Source organism: Staurois parvus, unplaced genomic scaffold (genome assembly GCF_062004578.1).
Source record: "Staurois parvus isolate SC_StPar_1 unplaced genomic scaffold, SC_StPar_1.0 ptg000086l, whole genome shotgun sequence".
Taxonomy (NCBI): domain Eukaryota; kingdom Metazoa; phylum Chordata; class Amphibia; order Anura; family Ranidae; genus Staurois; species Staurois parvus.
In genome coordinates, this window is record NW_028317882.1 from 8,895,595 (window position 1) to 8,910,343 (window position 14,749).

At 43.7% G+C, this 14,749-nt stretch overlaps 1 protein-coding gene across 1 annotated transcript in view; it reads left to right on the forward strand.

The window, feature by feature from the left end:
• Positions 1-5,367: 5,367 nt before the first annotated feature.
• LSM4 (LSM4 homolog, U6 small nuclear RNA and mRNA degradation associated) overlaps positions 5,368-14,749 on the forward strand; it is a 30,615-nt gene continuing 21,233 nt past the window's right edge. Inside the window, exons 1-2 of the mRNA XM_089670021.1 lie at positions 5,368-5,486; positions 7,039-7,080. Coding sequence (XP_089526147.1) covers positions 5,484-5,486; positions 7,039-7,080 — 45 coding nt within the window. The 5' untranslated portion in view covers positions 5,368-5,483. The remainder of the gene's footprint in view (positions 5,487-7,038; positions 7,081-14,749) is intronic.

Consider the following 14,749-nt stretch of genomic DNA (forward strand, 5'->3'; position numbering starts at 1 on the left):
TGTCCCCTTGGCGTGGAGACAGCGCCGCTGCTCCGCACGCCCACCGGCTTTTAACTCCCCTGGTGGAGCCTGCGCCTCTGGAGACCGAAGCCGCGTCTGCGGCGCCCGGCGCTGACGTCACTGGCGGACGTCCGGCCTGTGGAGCGCATCCGCCCCACTACTTCCGGTTCCTGGAACGCAAGGCCGTGCCCAACCGGAAGTCCCGCCTCTCCCATGCTCATTCAACTGAATGCCGGGTCAGAGGAGAGGAAACGATCGGGGCAAGCCCCAAGTGACCTGCGGCAGCGCCGGTTACCCACCTGGGCATGAAGGTCACCACCAGATGCCAGCCCCACCACGTGGAAGGCACCGGGGACGGAGGTAACGGACCGCACTTACACCCTTCCAGGCCAGCCTTCCTGAGAGTGCGAGGATCACTTGGCTCCTACAGCGTGAATCCTTCCGGCTCAGGAAACACTAAAAACTGGATGTGAGGCCTGGAGGCCCGCCTTTTAAAGACATGGGGGATGGTGTGTTTCCTGATCCAGAGGGAGGAGCTCTAGGTCTCAGATGGCTGTCCTGGAAGACGTAGGGAGAAAGTTAGCTTCATATAAAAGTGAATATTTTGACGTTATAGGAGTACCCAGATATTTAATAGAGTTGGAACACAAGTGATATGGGTAATTTTGTTGTAAGAGTTGGAGATCCTGGGATGGGATGTTAAGAGGCAAAGCATCTGTCTTTGAAATGTTTATTTTATAACCCGAGAGGTCACTAAAGGCTTGTAAACGTTTATGTAGTACAGGCAAAGAAAGGTGAGGTTTAGTGATTGTTGATAAGACATCTGCAAACAGTGATAGTTTGTATTCCTTCTGTCCAACATTCACTCCTGCTACATCTGGATGTGCTCTAATCGCTATAGCTAAAGTTTCAAGGCATAACACAAATAGAAGTGGAGACAAAGGGCAGCCCTGTCTAGTACCATTAAACAGAACAAAAGTGTCTGACATGGCATAAGGGAGTTCCGCACACATTTTTAATATCCATAGGCAACGCTTTAAAAGCCTTTACAAGCTACCATTTTAGATTTACAGAGGAGGTCTAGTGCTAGCATTACTGCCCTTGATCTGATGTTCGCGGCAATACCTCACATGCAGTAAATACCGTTTTGTGAATGGACTTTACGGTTCTCTAGCAAGGAATATTCAGTACATTCCACATTAATAATTATGCTACCCAAATTGGTGTGAGCTACAGCCGATGTAAATAACACCTTTTTTTTGGAAGGCATTAAATCAATGATTTTTTTTTTTTATCTTAAGCTTTCCATTGTAGAGGAGAGATGTGGGGTCTTATTGACCCCACATCTCTCAATTTTTTTAAAACGCACTGTCTCCCTGTGGTTGTGCGCAATGGCGAACACATACATAGGTCACGTGAGGTATCACTTGAATGTTATAGCAAAAGCAATATTTCTAGCACTAGACCTCTGTAACTCTAAACTGGTAACCTGTAAACTATTTGAAAGCATCGCCTATGGAGATTTTTAAGTACCATAGGTTGGTGCCATTCCTAAAGCGTGCGTAATTTTAAAGCATGACATGTTAGATATCTATTTACTTTGTGTAACATCATCGTTCATATTTTACAAAAAAAGACTGGGTTATATATTGTGTTTTTTATGAATTAAAGTGTTTGTTTTCTTTTTAATTTGTTTTTGAAAGACTGCTGCGCAAATACAGTGTGGCATAAAAAATTGCAATGACCGCCATTTTATTCTCTAGGGCCTCTGCTAAATATATAAACTATATTTCCAAAAGTATCTAGACACCTGCCTTTACATGCACATAAACTTTAATGGAATCCCAGTCTTAGCTTGTAGGGTTCAATATTGAGATGGCCCACCCTTTGCAGCTATAACAGCTTCTACTCTTCTGAGAAGGCTGTCCACAAGGTTTAGTAGTGTGTCAATGGGAATGTTTGACTATTCTTCCAGAAGCGCATTTGTGAGGTCAGGCACTGATGTCGGATGAGAAGACCTGGCTCACAGTCTCTGCTCTAATTCATTCCAAAGGTGTTCTGTTGAGGTCAGGACTCGCTTATCCATGTTGTTATGGACCTTGCTTTGTGCACTGGTGCGCAGCCATGTTGGAACAGGAAGGGGCAATCCCCAAATTGTTCTCACAAAGTTGGGGGCATGAAATTGTCCAAAATGTCTTGGGATGCTGACAACTTAAGAGTTCCCTTCACTGGAACTAAGGGACCAAGCCCAACCCCTGAAAAACAACCCCATACCATAATCCCCCCCCACCAAACAATACACTTGGCACAAAGCAGTCAGGCAAGGATCGTTCTCTTGGCAACCGCCAAACCCAGTCCATTGGATTTCCAAGCGGAGACAGTGTGCTTCATCACTCCAACACATCTCCACTTCTCTAGAGTCCAATAGTGGTGTGCTTAACACATTATGCACTGATTTGCATGTTCATGAGGGAAATAAATATTTGATCCCCTATCATTCAGCAGGATTTCTGGCTACCAGGTGTCTTTCATACAGGTAACAATCTGAGATTAGAAGCAGTCTCTTAAAGGGAGTGCTGCTAATCTCATTTTGTTACCTGTAAAAAAGACACCTGTCTACAGGAGCAATCGAACAGATTCCAAACTCTCCACCATGGCAAAGACCAAAGAGCTGTCCAAGGATGTCAGGGACAAGATTGTAGACCAACACAAGGCTGGACTGGGCTACCAAACTATCGCCAAGCAGCTTGGTGAGAAGGTGACAGCAATTGGTGCAATCATTCGCAAATGGAAGAAACACAAAACAACTCCCAAGGTCTGGTGCAGCATGCAAGATCATTCCAGAACTACACGTGAGGATCTTGTCAATGATCTCCAGGCAGCTGGGACCACAGTCACCAAGAAAACAATTGGTAACACGCTAGGCCGACAAGGATTAAAATCCTGCAGTGCCCGCAAGGTCTCTCTGCTTAAGAAAGCACATGTACAGGCCCATCTGAAGTTTGCCACTGAACATCTTAATAATGCAGAGGACTGGTTGAAAGTGTTGTGGTCAGATGAGACCAAAATCGAGCTCTTTGGCATCAACTCAACTCGCTGTGTTTGGAGGAGGAGGAATGCTGCCTTTGACCCCAAGAACACCATCCCAACTGTCAAACACGGTGGTGGAAACATTCTGATTTGGGGGGTGACAACTACACCGCATCAAAGGGATGATGGACGTGGCAATGTACCATCAAATCTTGGGTGAGAACCTTCTTCCATCAGTCAGGGCAATGAAAATGGGTCATGGATGGGTGGTCCAGCATGACAATGACCCAAAACACATGGCCAAAGCAACAAAGGCGTGGCTCAAGAAGAAGCACATTAAGGTCCTGGAGTGGCCTAGCCAGTCTCCAGACCTTAATTCAGTTGAAAATCTGTGAAGGGAGCTGAAAGTGCGAGTTGCCAAACGTCAGCCACCAAACCTTAATGACTTGGAGAGGATCTGCCAAGAGGAGTGGGCCAAAATCCCTCCTGAGATGTGTGCAAACCTGGTGGCCAACTACAGGAAACGTCTGACCTCTGTGATTGCCAACAAGGGATTTGCCACCAAGTACTAAGTCATGTTTTGTGAAGGGGATCAATGTTTATTTCCCTCATGAACATGCAAATCAGTGCATCATTTCTTAGACATGTATTTTTTTTTTTTAATTTTATGTTGCTATTCTGTCTCTCAGTGTTACAATACACCTACCATTCGATTTTTAGACTGACCATTTCTTTGTAAGTGGGCAAACATTCAAAATCTTGTCCCTGACATCATTGGACAGCTCTTTGGTCTTTGCCATGGTGGAGAGTTTGGAATCTGATTGTTTGATTGCTCCTCTGGACAGGTGTCTTTTATATAGGTAACAAAATGAGATTAGCAGCACTCCCTTTAAGAGACTGCTTCTAATATCAGCTTGTTACCTGTATGAAAGACACCTGGTAACCAGAAATCCTGCTGAATGATAGGGGATCAAATACTTAATTCCCTCATGAACATGCAAATCAGTGCATAATTTGTTAGACATGCATTTCTTTTGAATTTTTTGTTGCTATTCTGTCTCTCAGTGTTACAATACACCTACCATTCGATTTTTAGACTGATAATTTCTTTGTGAGTGGGCAAACATTCAAAATCAGCAGGGGATCAAATACCTATTTCCTTCACTGTATATATGGTGGTACTAAGTAATTTTCTAGCAAAAAATTCAGATTTTTACTTGTAAACAAAAAGTGTCAGAATAGGCCTGGTCCTTAACTGCTTGCTGACCGCACTCTGTAGCTTTACTGCTACAGTGTGATGCAGCTGTGCAAAATCATATATATATATATATATATATATATATATATATATATATATATACGTGATTTTGCTTTTTTGGGTGATTCCTAGCTGGGACTTGCCAACTGTTGGAACTAGTAGCAGGAGAGAGATCTATGTTGGTAAACAACACAGATCTCTCTACTGACAGTGGGGATGTGCCAGTTTTGTCTCCCTGCAAGTACATTACACACAAGTCACATTACCTAGTAAAACAGCACACAATGTGAAACAGTAAACCCTTTGATTGTCCCAGATGTTAACCCCTTCCTGCCCAGTGTCATTAGTACAGTGTCAGTGCTTTTTTTTTAGCACTGATCACTGTATTGGTTTCAGTTAGCCAGTGTCGGAACGCCCGCCGTACTATCACAGTCCACAGTACTATAAGATTGCTGCCATTACAAGTATTAAAAAAATTACAGTACATATACATTTGTAGACGCTCTAAATTTCATGCAAACCAATTAATACACTTTTAGTGAGTTTTTTTTTTTTTACCATAGACATGTAGCTGAATACATTTTGGCCTACATTTATAAAGAAATATACAATTCCAAACTAAGGCTGGCAATACATTATACAATGTTCTTACAATTTTCTGCCCAATTTCCTTTAGATTTACCTGCAACTATGTAGTGTATCCTACCTAATTGGATACAATTGAAAGAGTTATTTGGGTTTGACCTCATATGGTTTTTGGTAAATCTAAGGCAAAATTCTCAAGAAAATTGTATAATGTACGGCTTGCCTAAGCCAAAGAGCAGTATTTCATTAATATACACGTTCACCTCTCCCTGATCAAAAACATCTATCTAAAATGTATCAAAAATGAATTTTCTTCGTGTGTATGTGTATCTGCATCACTTCTGTTTGTTGTATTCTATACATGTGTTCACAGCCCAAAAACCATCTTTAAAAAAAACCTGGTCTTCTTAAATATGGCCGCCGGAAGCGTAGAACTCTTGGCTCTAGTGTTTAAATGCTAAAGCGCAAGCGGAAAGCTTTTATGTGGACGTAAGACGTGCTCTTTGATAGGTGGAAAGTTCTGTCAGTCAAACGGACGGTTTCTTTCGTATGTGGGTTGTCCGAGCAACAGAGAGGAAGTGTGTGCCGGGAACGCGGGACAAAGTGAAAGATGGTACGTGCAATCGTTCCGGGAACGTTTACCGGAAGACCATTCTAGTAGAACATGCCCGAGTGAAATATTAATGTCCCTCTGTAGTGGGCTGGTTTAGGGTAGACGAGCTTATGTGAAAGCTGTGTAATGGAAGGCTCCAATGCCCTAATCTTTCCTTGTAGGTGGGAGATGTTCTACTTCTGTATGTGTGTGGGGTATACTAGAGGAACAGCAAACTGTTCAGTTTCAAGTGGGTACACCTAACTAACCGTAAAGTGATAATAAACCCACAACAGTACAATCAGTATGTATATGCAGTAAAGCATGCTTGGTGCACTCACTGGGAGCTAAGGGGTTAATCCTCTGCATTATGTAAAAAAGCAAGCTGTGTGATCATGTCTTCTCTGATCTTCCACTGTCCCCAATCCATCTGTAATCTAAGGGGCACTCTGCACATGCTCAGTTTAGTGTGTATTGCTAGACAGTTTGTTATTCTTTGGGAGGGTGCATGTTCAGCACAGGACCAATCGGAACTGTCCAGATAGAGGGTCAGGGGTTATGCAACCTCATAGGACAGTCAGAGCAGAATAAAAACTCCTACAAGCTTTAATCAGTGCTCGGTTGGACACTAGTCACAAGACTTGATGAGAAAATGTATTTAGCAGTATATCTACTAAAGTAATTGCAGTTCCTTGTTTTGTGAAGTGTGGGAGAACAGATATAGTGAATGCAGGGTCTGGGGTTTAGTAATGCTGCAAATTAGTGACCCTGAACCTCCTAACAGCTAAGCTGATTAACCTGTGTAAAATGCGAATATTCTTGGCCTGATCCGCTTGCCCTTTGTCAGCCAGCAGCAGCTGAAGGGGAGAGGAGGGAGCGCCAACAACGGATGGGCCTTAGGAGCCTATGGGTGACGTCACTCTCCCATACAGCTGATACAGGGGAGCAGGAACCAGAGCAGCTTTATTTTTACACAGGTTAATCAGGTGTTTGAAGGGAGGAGGGAGCATTTTAAGATTGGTTGGGTATAACCTGGAATTCCACTTTAACCCTTTTGCTAGAGCAGGGGTTTTTTTTTCTCCCCACACATTAAAATAACGTTCCAGTACCTTGTTATGCAGGACTTTTGCCAGTTCTTTTCTGATCCCCATGGCTCAGTGTCTAGTCAGTGCTTCCATGTAAGAGCTAACAAACTCATTGACTATTTATACACTGACACTAATTGCAATTTAAAAAGCCAAAGATGTGGACATTAACCTCTAATTGGAATTTTAACCCGTGTGTCTGTACCAAGGCCAAACATTCCAGGGTGTAAACCTTTGATCCGGGCCATTTGGGTGATTTCTGTTATCATTATGATTTAAAATGGAGCCAAACAACTATTTGATAATAAATGGCTTCGTATGATCTTCATCCTTCAATAAAAGAGCATTTTGTGGCATGATCAGTCATATTTTCAATATCAATGCCAAAATGTCACAATTTCTTCCAGGGTATGTAAACTTGAGCACAACTGTATGTGTTCGTACTGTAACATTTTCATTTATGGTGTACTATGTTTTTTGTTTTGCAGCTTCCTTTATCTTTGTTAAAGACGGCGCAAAACCATCCTATGGTATGTAGTCCTTTTGATCATCTATTTTATTAAAGTACTTGGTTTTCAATTGGCTTGTTTAAAGTAGAACTAAGATTTCTACTTTCAATGGAGCAGGGTAGAGTTACAGTCCTGACTTCTGTCAATAGAACAAATTCCCCATTGGAAGATTTCCCTCCATTCCCATTCTGGTGACAGATTGGTTTGGGTGAATTCCCTAACCGTGTCAGACAGCAATTGCAATCTGACAGATGTTCTAATCCATGTCCACTCTATCTAGCCTAGAAGACTTCTCTACTTATGCCATGGGTTCTATGCAGCTACCTTCAGTTGAAAGGACACTGGCAAAAAACCCAGTGCACACCATATAACCAAGGGGTTAAAATTTAGAGTCCATACCTACTAGCCGGTCACAAAACTTACTCGCCACCAGTTGCCCCACCCAACCTGGCCCAGGATACACACTACTCCAGCTATTCAACACGCCACTTGTGAGTACCCTCACTTGGCAATGGTGGACCACAGATGCAAAGAAGCTGGGGTAAAAGGGCCAGATAGCATGCTTTGCACAGATGGTCTGCAACAGAATCTAAACTTCACTTCCATTATTTGATTCTGACTCCCTCTCAGACATGCAATAAAGTAGGTTTTTCTGCCACTACATCTAAATTCTCCTAGAACCTTCAGTTTCCAGACAGGAGAAATACTACACATCCTCTATTCCCCTTGACCCTGTTCAGAATTCAGAAGTTGAACTTCTTTCCTTGAGAATAATATGGAGTGAGTGTTTAGGACCCTGATTTTGTAACAGAGGTTATAAAGGATTTTCCCTTCTCTGCATTTTGAGGCACAAGCTGGTTTCACAACAAATGTTTTCTAATAGATACTAATTGACAATGAGCACTAGTCTTTATCTAACAGTACCCAACTCTCCACAGGGTCAGGGGTACAAAATAGTTTCTATTGCTGGCCCTCCTTGCTTCTTACCTTCCATCTACAAGTCTCAAGCCAAAAGTAAGCAGATTTAACAGTTGCCTTGCATCAATGTTGGCACAAGGAGTGGTTGTAGCAGTTCTTTTGCAGAACAGTTTCAAGGCTTTTTTTTAGTCCCAAAAACAAATGGGGGGGGGGGGGCGCGCGTCGGCATCTGCCTTATAATGAAATTAATGGACTTGGTTCTTTGTGTACTAAGGAGTTGACCAGATCTGTCGTCGTGTCTCTTAAGACAAGGCAAGTTTCTGACATCGGTAAAGATGCTAATCTATGCATCGCCATATTCCCCTCGCACCAAGGTTTTCTGCATTTTTCTGTGGGAGACCATCACTTTCAATTGGTAGAGCTACCACTCTGGCTCTCCTCTGCACCCTACAAACCCAGAGCATTCATGTCACAGGTTATCTGGACAACCTTCTACTGAAGGACTCCTCTGACTCAACCTTGGCTACCAACACCCAGAGGATGATGCAGTTCATTCAAACCTTTGGCTGGATAATCAGATTTCCAGCTTTGCTCTCCAGCCCCCTTGCCATCTGGAGTACCTGGGTCTAATCCAGGCAGGCATACAGCCAAAGCCATAATTTTCCTTCCCCAAGAAAAGTTGCTTCCATAAGGTCCCTCAGGAAGAATTACCTCTACAACACTGGACCACCCTTTTACAAGGTCACCAAGTCCAGGTATCATCATGCTACAACAGTTATGTAAAGGGGGCACCAGAAGTCAAGCTGCCCCAACAGTTGGTAGGCAGTCGTCCTCAGCTGCCAATGCCTACATTCAGGGGAGTGGTCTCTGCACCCAGATATCCTTCAAAATTTCTGTTAAAGGTGAGGAGAACCAGATGTGGACATCCTGACCTCTCAGGTTCAATAACAAGCTGAACAGATTTGTAACCAAGACAAGGGATCCTCTATGGATCTATTCTATGGATGTCTGGTTGATTCATTTTCAAGAAAGACGAGGAAAGGGTTCTAGTGATCCTCATCACACCAAACTGGCCCAGAAGATTGTGGTACACAGACCTACTCAGACATCTGGCGAACACGTCTTGTTCTGTTCCAAACAGACTAGCCCAAGGCCCCCTATACTATTCTGATTCTGACTGGCTTTATAACCTGGCTGTTGAAAACTAGGTCCTAAAGAATAGGGGTGTTTCTCTAATCATCTTCCAGGACACTAACCTCCTTCTACAGGAAACAATAACAGTTGAATATCCCTCCTGTTTGCTGTGTGGGACCAGTTATAGCTGATCCACACCTTTCTTGGTTACTCCACAGAATAGAAACTGAGAGCCTTCTGGTAATAATCATTGCCCCAAACTAGGCCAAGAGAACGTGGCACTTAGACCTCTTCAGATTCCTGAAATGTTCTCTTCCAGACAATAGGGCTTTTTGTCTCAAGGGTTAGTGTAGAATCTTGCTTTTTGTTCATTGACTTTGACAGCATTGGGTCCTGAGAGATGGAGGCCTAACACATTCTGTCATTCCCTTCTTAAAGCTAAGAAAATTGAGTTCCCTCAGTCTGCAATTGGATAGAAGTTTTGTTTTGCGAGGTTCTACGTGGGACAAATCCTGCCTCTTCTTCAGTCTTTACTTGATCAAAGCTTGGCCTTGACCTAGCCATTTTTTATTTATTTTTTTTCCCCAGAGACCATCTATCTATACCAACAGCATGGTTTTAGCTCTGAGTATCTTCTAGTCAGCGCATTTGAAACTTTGGTGACACTGTGGGATCATGTCAGCCTAAACTATGCCTATCCTGCTGAGGCGCTCCTTCAACATCTGTTTTGCAGGGTCAGGATGGACCGCATTCCATCCATTCTAATTGATTTAAACTGAGTCAGGCAGATATGATATAGCCAGGCTGATGTCTTATCAAGCTACTGGTAGACTCCACTGGTTTTTCCATCCTGCAGGGATAGTTTGCCTTAAGGATTATGCTTCATGGTTGCTGGATTTTACAGCTGAGTTGTTAAAGTGTGCTTCTCCAGCTACAAAATCCTTTTATCACAAGCTCTACAAACACACTTAGAAATCATTGATCACAGGATGTGAAACAAAGTTTCGTACCAGGAAATACTCCATGGAGATGTGCCCTTACTTTTCACCAGTCAGGTGTGGATTAAGTGTTGGCCTTTAATATTATCAAGGCCAGTTCACAGATCTTGTTCTTTGATCTTTGAACCCTCTGATCTTATTAGTAATTTTTCTGCTAAGTCTCCATAAGTAACTGCTTACCTCTTTTTACACTATTCTAGGTGGCTTAAACCGCCCGTCATTCAGGCCCATAGAATAAGTCATAGAATACCGTATTTTGCGCTCCATAAGACGCACCTGACCATAAGACGCACCTAGGTTTTAGAGGCGAAAAACAAGAAAAAAAATATTCTGAACCAATGGACTGCGGACACAGCACAGGGGATGCCCAGAGACTGCGGACACAGCACAGGGGATGCCCAGAGACTGCGGACACAGCACAGGGGATGCCCAGAGACTGCGGACACAGCACAGGGGATGCCCAGAGACTGCGGACACAGCACAGGGGATGCCCAGAGACTGCGGACACAGCACAGGGGATGCCCAGAGACTGCGGACACAGCACAGGGGATGCCCAGAGACTGCGGACACAGCACAGGGGATGCCCAGAGACTGCGGACACAGCACAGGGGATGCCCAGAGACTGCGGACACAGCACAGGGGATGCCCAGAGACTGCGGACACAGCACAGGGGATGCCCAGAGACTGCGGACACAGCACAGGGGATGCCCAGAGACTGCGGACACAGCACAGGGGATGCCCAGAGACTGCGGACACAGCACAGGGGATGCCCAGAGACTGCGGACACAGCACAGGGGATGCCCAGAGACTGCGGACACAGCACAGGGAAAATGCCAGGGACTGCGGACACAGCACAGGGAAAATGCCAGGGACTGCGGACACAGCACAGGGAAAATGCCAGGGACTGCGGACACAGCACAGGGAAAATGCCAGGGACTGCGGACACAGCACAGGGAAAATGCCAGGGACTGCGGACCTTTGGGGAGGGAGGGGGAGCGGGTACCTGAAGTTGTCCTTTCTTTAGTGTGGGCACACTGGCTTCTTCCCGCACCAGCTTCTGTGACAGCCGGGTGCCCACTGCGCATGCGCGAGAAGCGCTGCGCTTTGTGAATGGCCCCGTGCCTTCTGGGACCTGTCATGTGTCCAGAAGTCGCCGGACCATTCACAAAGCGCAGCGCTTCTCACGCATGCGCAGTGGGCACCCAGCTGTCACAGAAGCCGGCACGGGAAGACTACAGCGCTGGACAGAGGAACAGGTAAGGTCCTGCAGGAGAGAAGAGCTGAGCGGCCGGCCCGGTATTCTGACATGGTGGCGACGATGGAAATACCTGACTGGCCGCTCCATATTTGCTCCATAAGACGCACTGACATTTTTTTCCCCCTTTTTTGGGGGGAAAAAAGTGTGTCTTATGGAGCGAAAAATTTGGTAAGTGAAATGTTCTGTCCTTTTCTTTCTAAACATACCCCACTAGTGCAGTTAGTACCTCTTAGGGTTTGGCTTCAGCTTCACTGTGGGAAGTATCTGCCTGATGCTGTAAAACGTACAGTGTGTATCCAATGATGTGGCCACTTTATAGGACCCAGGAAGTTATGTTGCCATTCTTCAATGTTGAGCCTTTAGATCTGAGGAGGGCTTTTATTTTTTACAGAATATATACTTCATTTGTTTGGGGGGTTTTTTTTCTTCTTCTTTTGGACACTACTAAAGGCTTCAGTAGATGAGGTAGTTTAGTGTCACTAATATTGGGCTTACAGGGCTCCAAGGCTTCAGTTATCAGGTGAATATACCAAACTTTTTTTGGCTTATAAGTAAGGATCACAGGTACCTCCGTTACTTAAAAGAGAAGTATAGCCAAAGCTTATTTGTTCTGCACCCATTTCCCATTTTCAGCGGACAGCGGGCTTTAGCTAATGTCAGTGAACTGGTTCAGGCTGTGGAAAGAGCGTGACTTTAAGTCAGGATCCACCATAATGCAGCATGCCACTGAGAGCCGCTAGATGCACTCACCAGCACTCCAGTTCAGAGGGAGATGTTTAATCGCTCAGTTCTCAGTACAGAGCTGACAGGGTACAGCTGCATCCACCTAGATAAGTATGAATTATTTATTTTTTTATCTATTTAACCATACTTCTATGAAGGGAAGTTCCCTTGTAAAAAGACCTAGGATTCATTAGTAATGATCTACTGGCAGTTGTCCCACCCTGAGTTAGGCTTGTTTTTATTACTTGCTGTCCTAAAAAATGATTGAAGAAATTCAGTTTTTATATATTATACATTTCTGTTTTTCTCTTTGTGCACTGGTGGAGGTTGTTTAAATACCATTACTGGTAAATCTTACTGGGAATTTCTTATAAATCTAACTCTAAGATTTACCATCACACATGGAAGGCTTACTTTGCCTGGTGCAAAGACTGGAAGCTAAGTCGCAAAGAATACAGTGTCAGATATATTTTGGCCTTTCTGCAATCTGGTTTTGACTAGCATCTGGCTCAGAGAACTCTCAGGGGACAGTTGTATACTTTATCCATTTTTATTCCAGAATCTTCTTGCCTTGCAATCTGCCATGAAGACCTTCTTCACAGAGAGCTGAAATGTGAGTTTCCACTCAGGAAATCACCCAGTTGGATCTGCTGTGTCACCTTGGGATCTCAACCTGGTGCTTCTCTACTTCAGAGACCTTTCTTGCAACCAATTGGGGATATTCCATTGGAAGACCTTACTTGTAAGATTGCTTTCCTGGTAGCCATTACATCTGTTAGGCATGTTTCTGAGGTGGCAGCTTTTTCTTGTAAAGAGCTTTTTCTTTTACACAACAGCAAAGTGGTTTTGAGAATAGGACCTTCTTTCCTACCCAAGGTGATCTTTTCTTTCCATGTTAATGAGCACATTGTTCTTCTTCCTTTGTCCAGTTTCAATATGACAAGGAAATCTCCCCACATTGTCTAGCTGTGGTTAGGGCTGTCAGCCTACCTGAAAGCCACAGCATCTATTTACAGAGTCCTTCTGTGTCCTGCCTGTTGGCACTTATAGAGGGCTTCCTTTCCACCATTGCTAGGTGGGTCAGGCAACTCTTTTCCAGGGCATACACCCTTGGGGATGGAGTTCCTTCCTATCAGAGCTGATTTCACCAGGGCTTTTGGTGTCTTGGGGTTTTCATCATCAAGCACCTGCTTCTCAGATTTGCAAGGCCACCAACTGGTCCTCTGTTCATGTGTTCTCCAGGTTCCACCAGGTGGATATTCAGGCTGCTGCTGATGCGAGATTCAGCAGCCAGGTGCCTTTTAAGCGGTCATGTGTTTTTATTAGAGTTCTTTAAAACTTTTTGGCATGTCTGTTTGCTATGTTGATCCCCAACCCCCTCTATACTTGGGTACATCCTTATGGTCTAAGACTATACGTGTGGATTGAGGCTCAGGTTTTACAGCTAATTGATACAGTATTGGTCAGGTATACATCAGGTTCAGGACAGGATTAGGTTAGGATTTTATCCTGTTCACACATGTGCGGTTTAGAAATGGATCCCATAGAGGTCAATAACCTGTAATTCGAACCAGATCCGGGCTGCACTGCTCAGAAATCGTACAGGTCTTTTTTTTTTTTTTTTTTTTTTTTTTTTCTTTAACTGCAGTGAATCCACACCGCCAGTGCACCAGACCAGGATTTGGATAATAGAAATTTTGACTTGCCTGTGCATTCCTTCTTTTGGCCCTTCCTGATAACTCCTAATTTCTTGTTAAACAGTCTAAGAATACAAGTCATGTACTGTAATCCAAGTTAAGGAATTTTATAGGAAGTCTAAAGTTCTGTTTTGCCTTTAGTCATACTTAAGCATGAGTGTGTGTGTTAAAAAAAAAAATATATATATATATATATATATATATATATATATATATATATATATATATATATATATATATATATATACAGTCAGGTCCATAAATATTGGGACATCGACACAATTCTAACATTTTTGGCTCTATACACCACCACAATGGATTTGAAATGAAACGAAAAAGATGAGCTTTAACTGCAGACTGTCAGCTTTAATTTGAGGGTATTTACATCCAAATCAGGTGTACGGTGTAGGAATTACAACAGTTTGCATATGTGCCTCCCACTTATTAAGGAACCAAAAGTAATGGGACAGAATAATAATCATAAATCAAACTTTCACTTTTTAATACTTGGTTGCAAATCCTTTGCAGTCAATTACAGCCTGAAGTGTGGAACGCATAGACATCACCAGACGCTGGGTTTCATCCCTGGTGATGCTCTGCCAGGCCTCTACTGCAACTGTCTTCAGTTCCTGCTTGTTCTTGGAGCATTTTCCCTTCAGTTTTGTCTTCAGCAAGTGAAATGCATGCTCAATCGGATTCAGGTCAGGTGATTGACTTGGCCATTGCATAACATTCCACTTCTTTCCCTTAAAAAACTCTTTGGTTGCTTTTGCGGTATGCTTTGGGTCATTGTCCATCTGCACTGTGAAGCGGCGTCCAATGAGTTCTGAAGCATTTGGCTGAATATGAGCAGATAATATTGCCCGAAACACTTCAGAATTCATCCTGCTGCTTTTGTCAGCAGTCACATCATCAATAAATACAAGAGAACCAGTTCCATTGGCACCCATACATGCCCACGC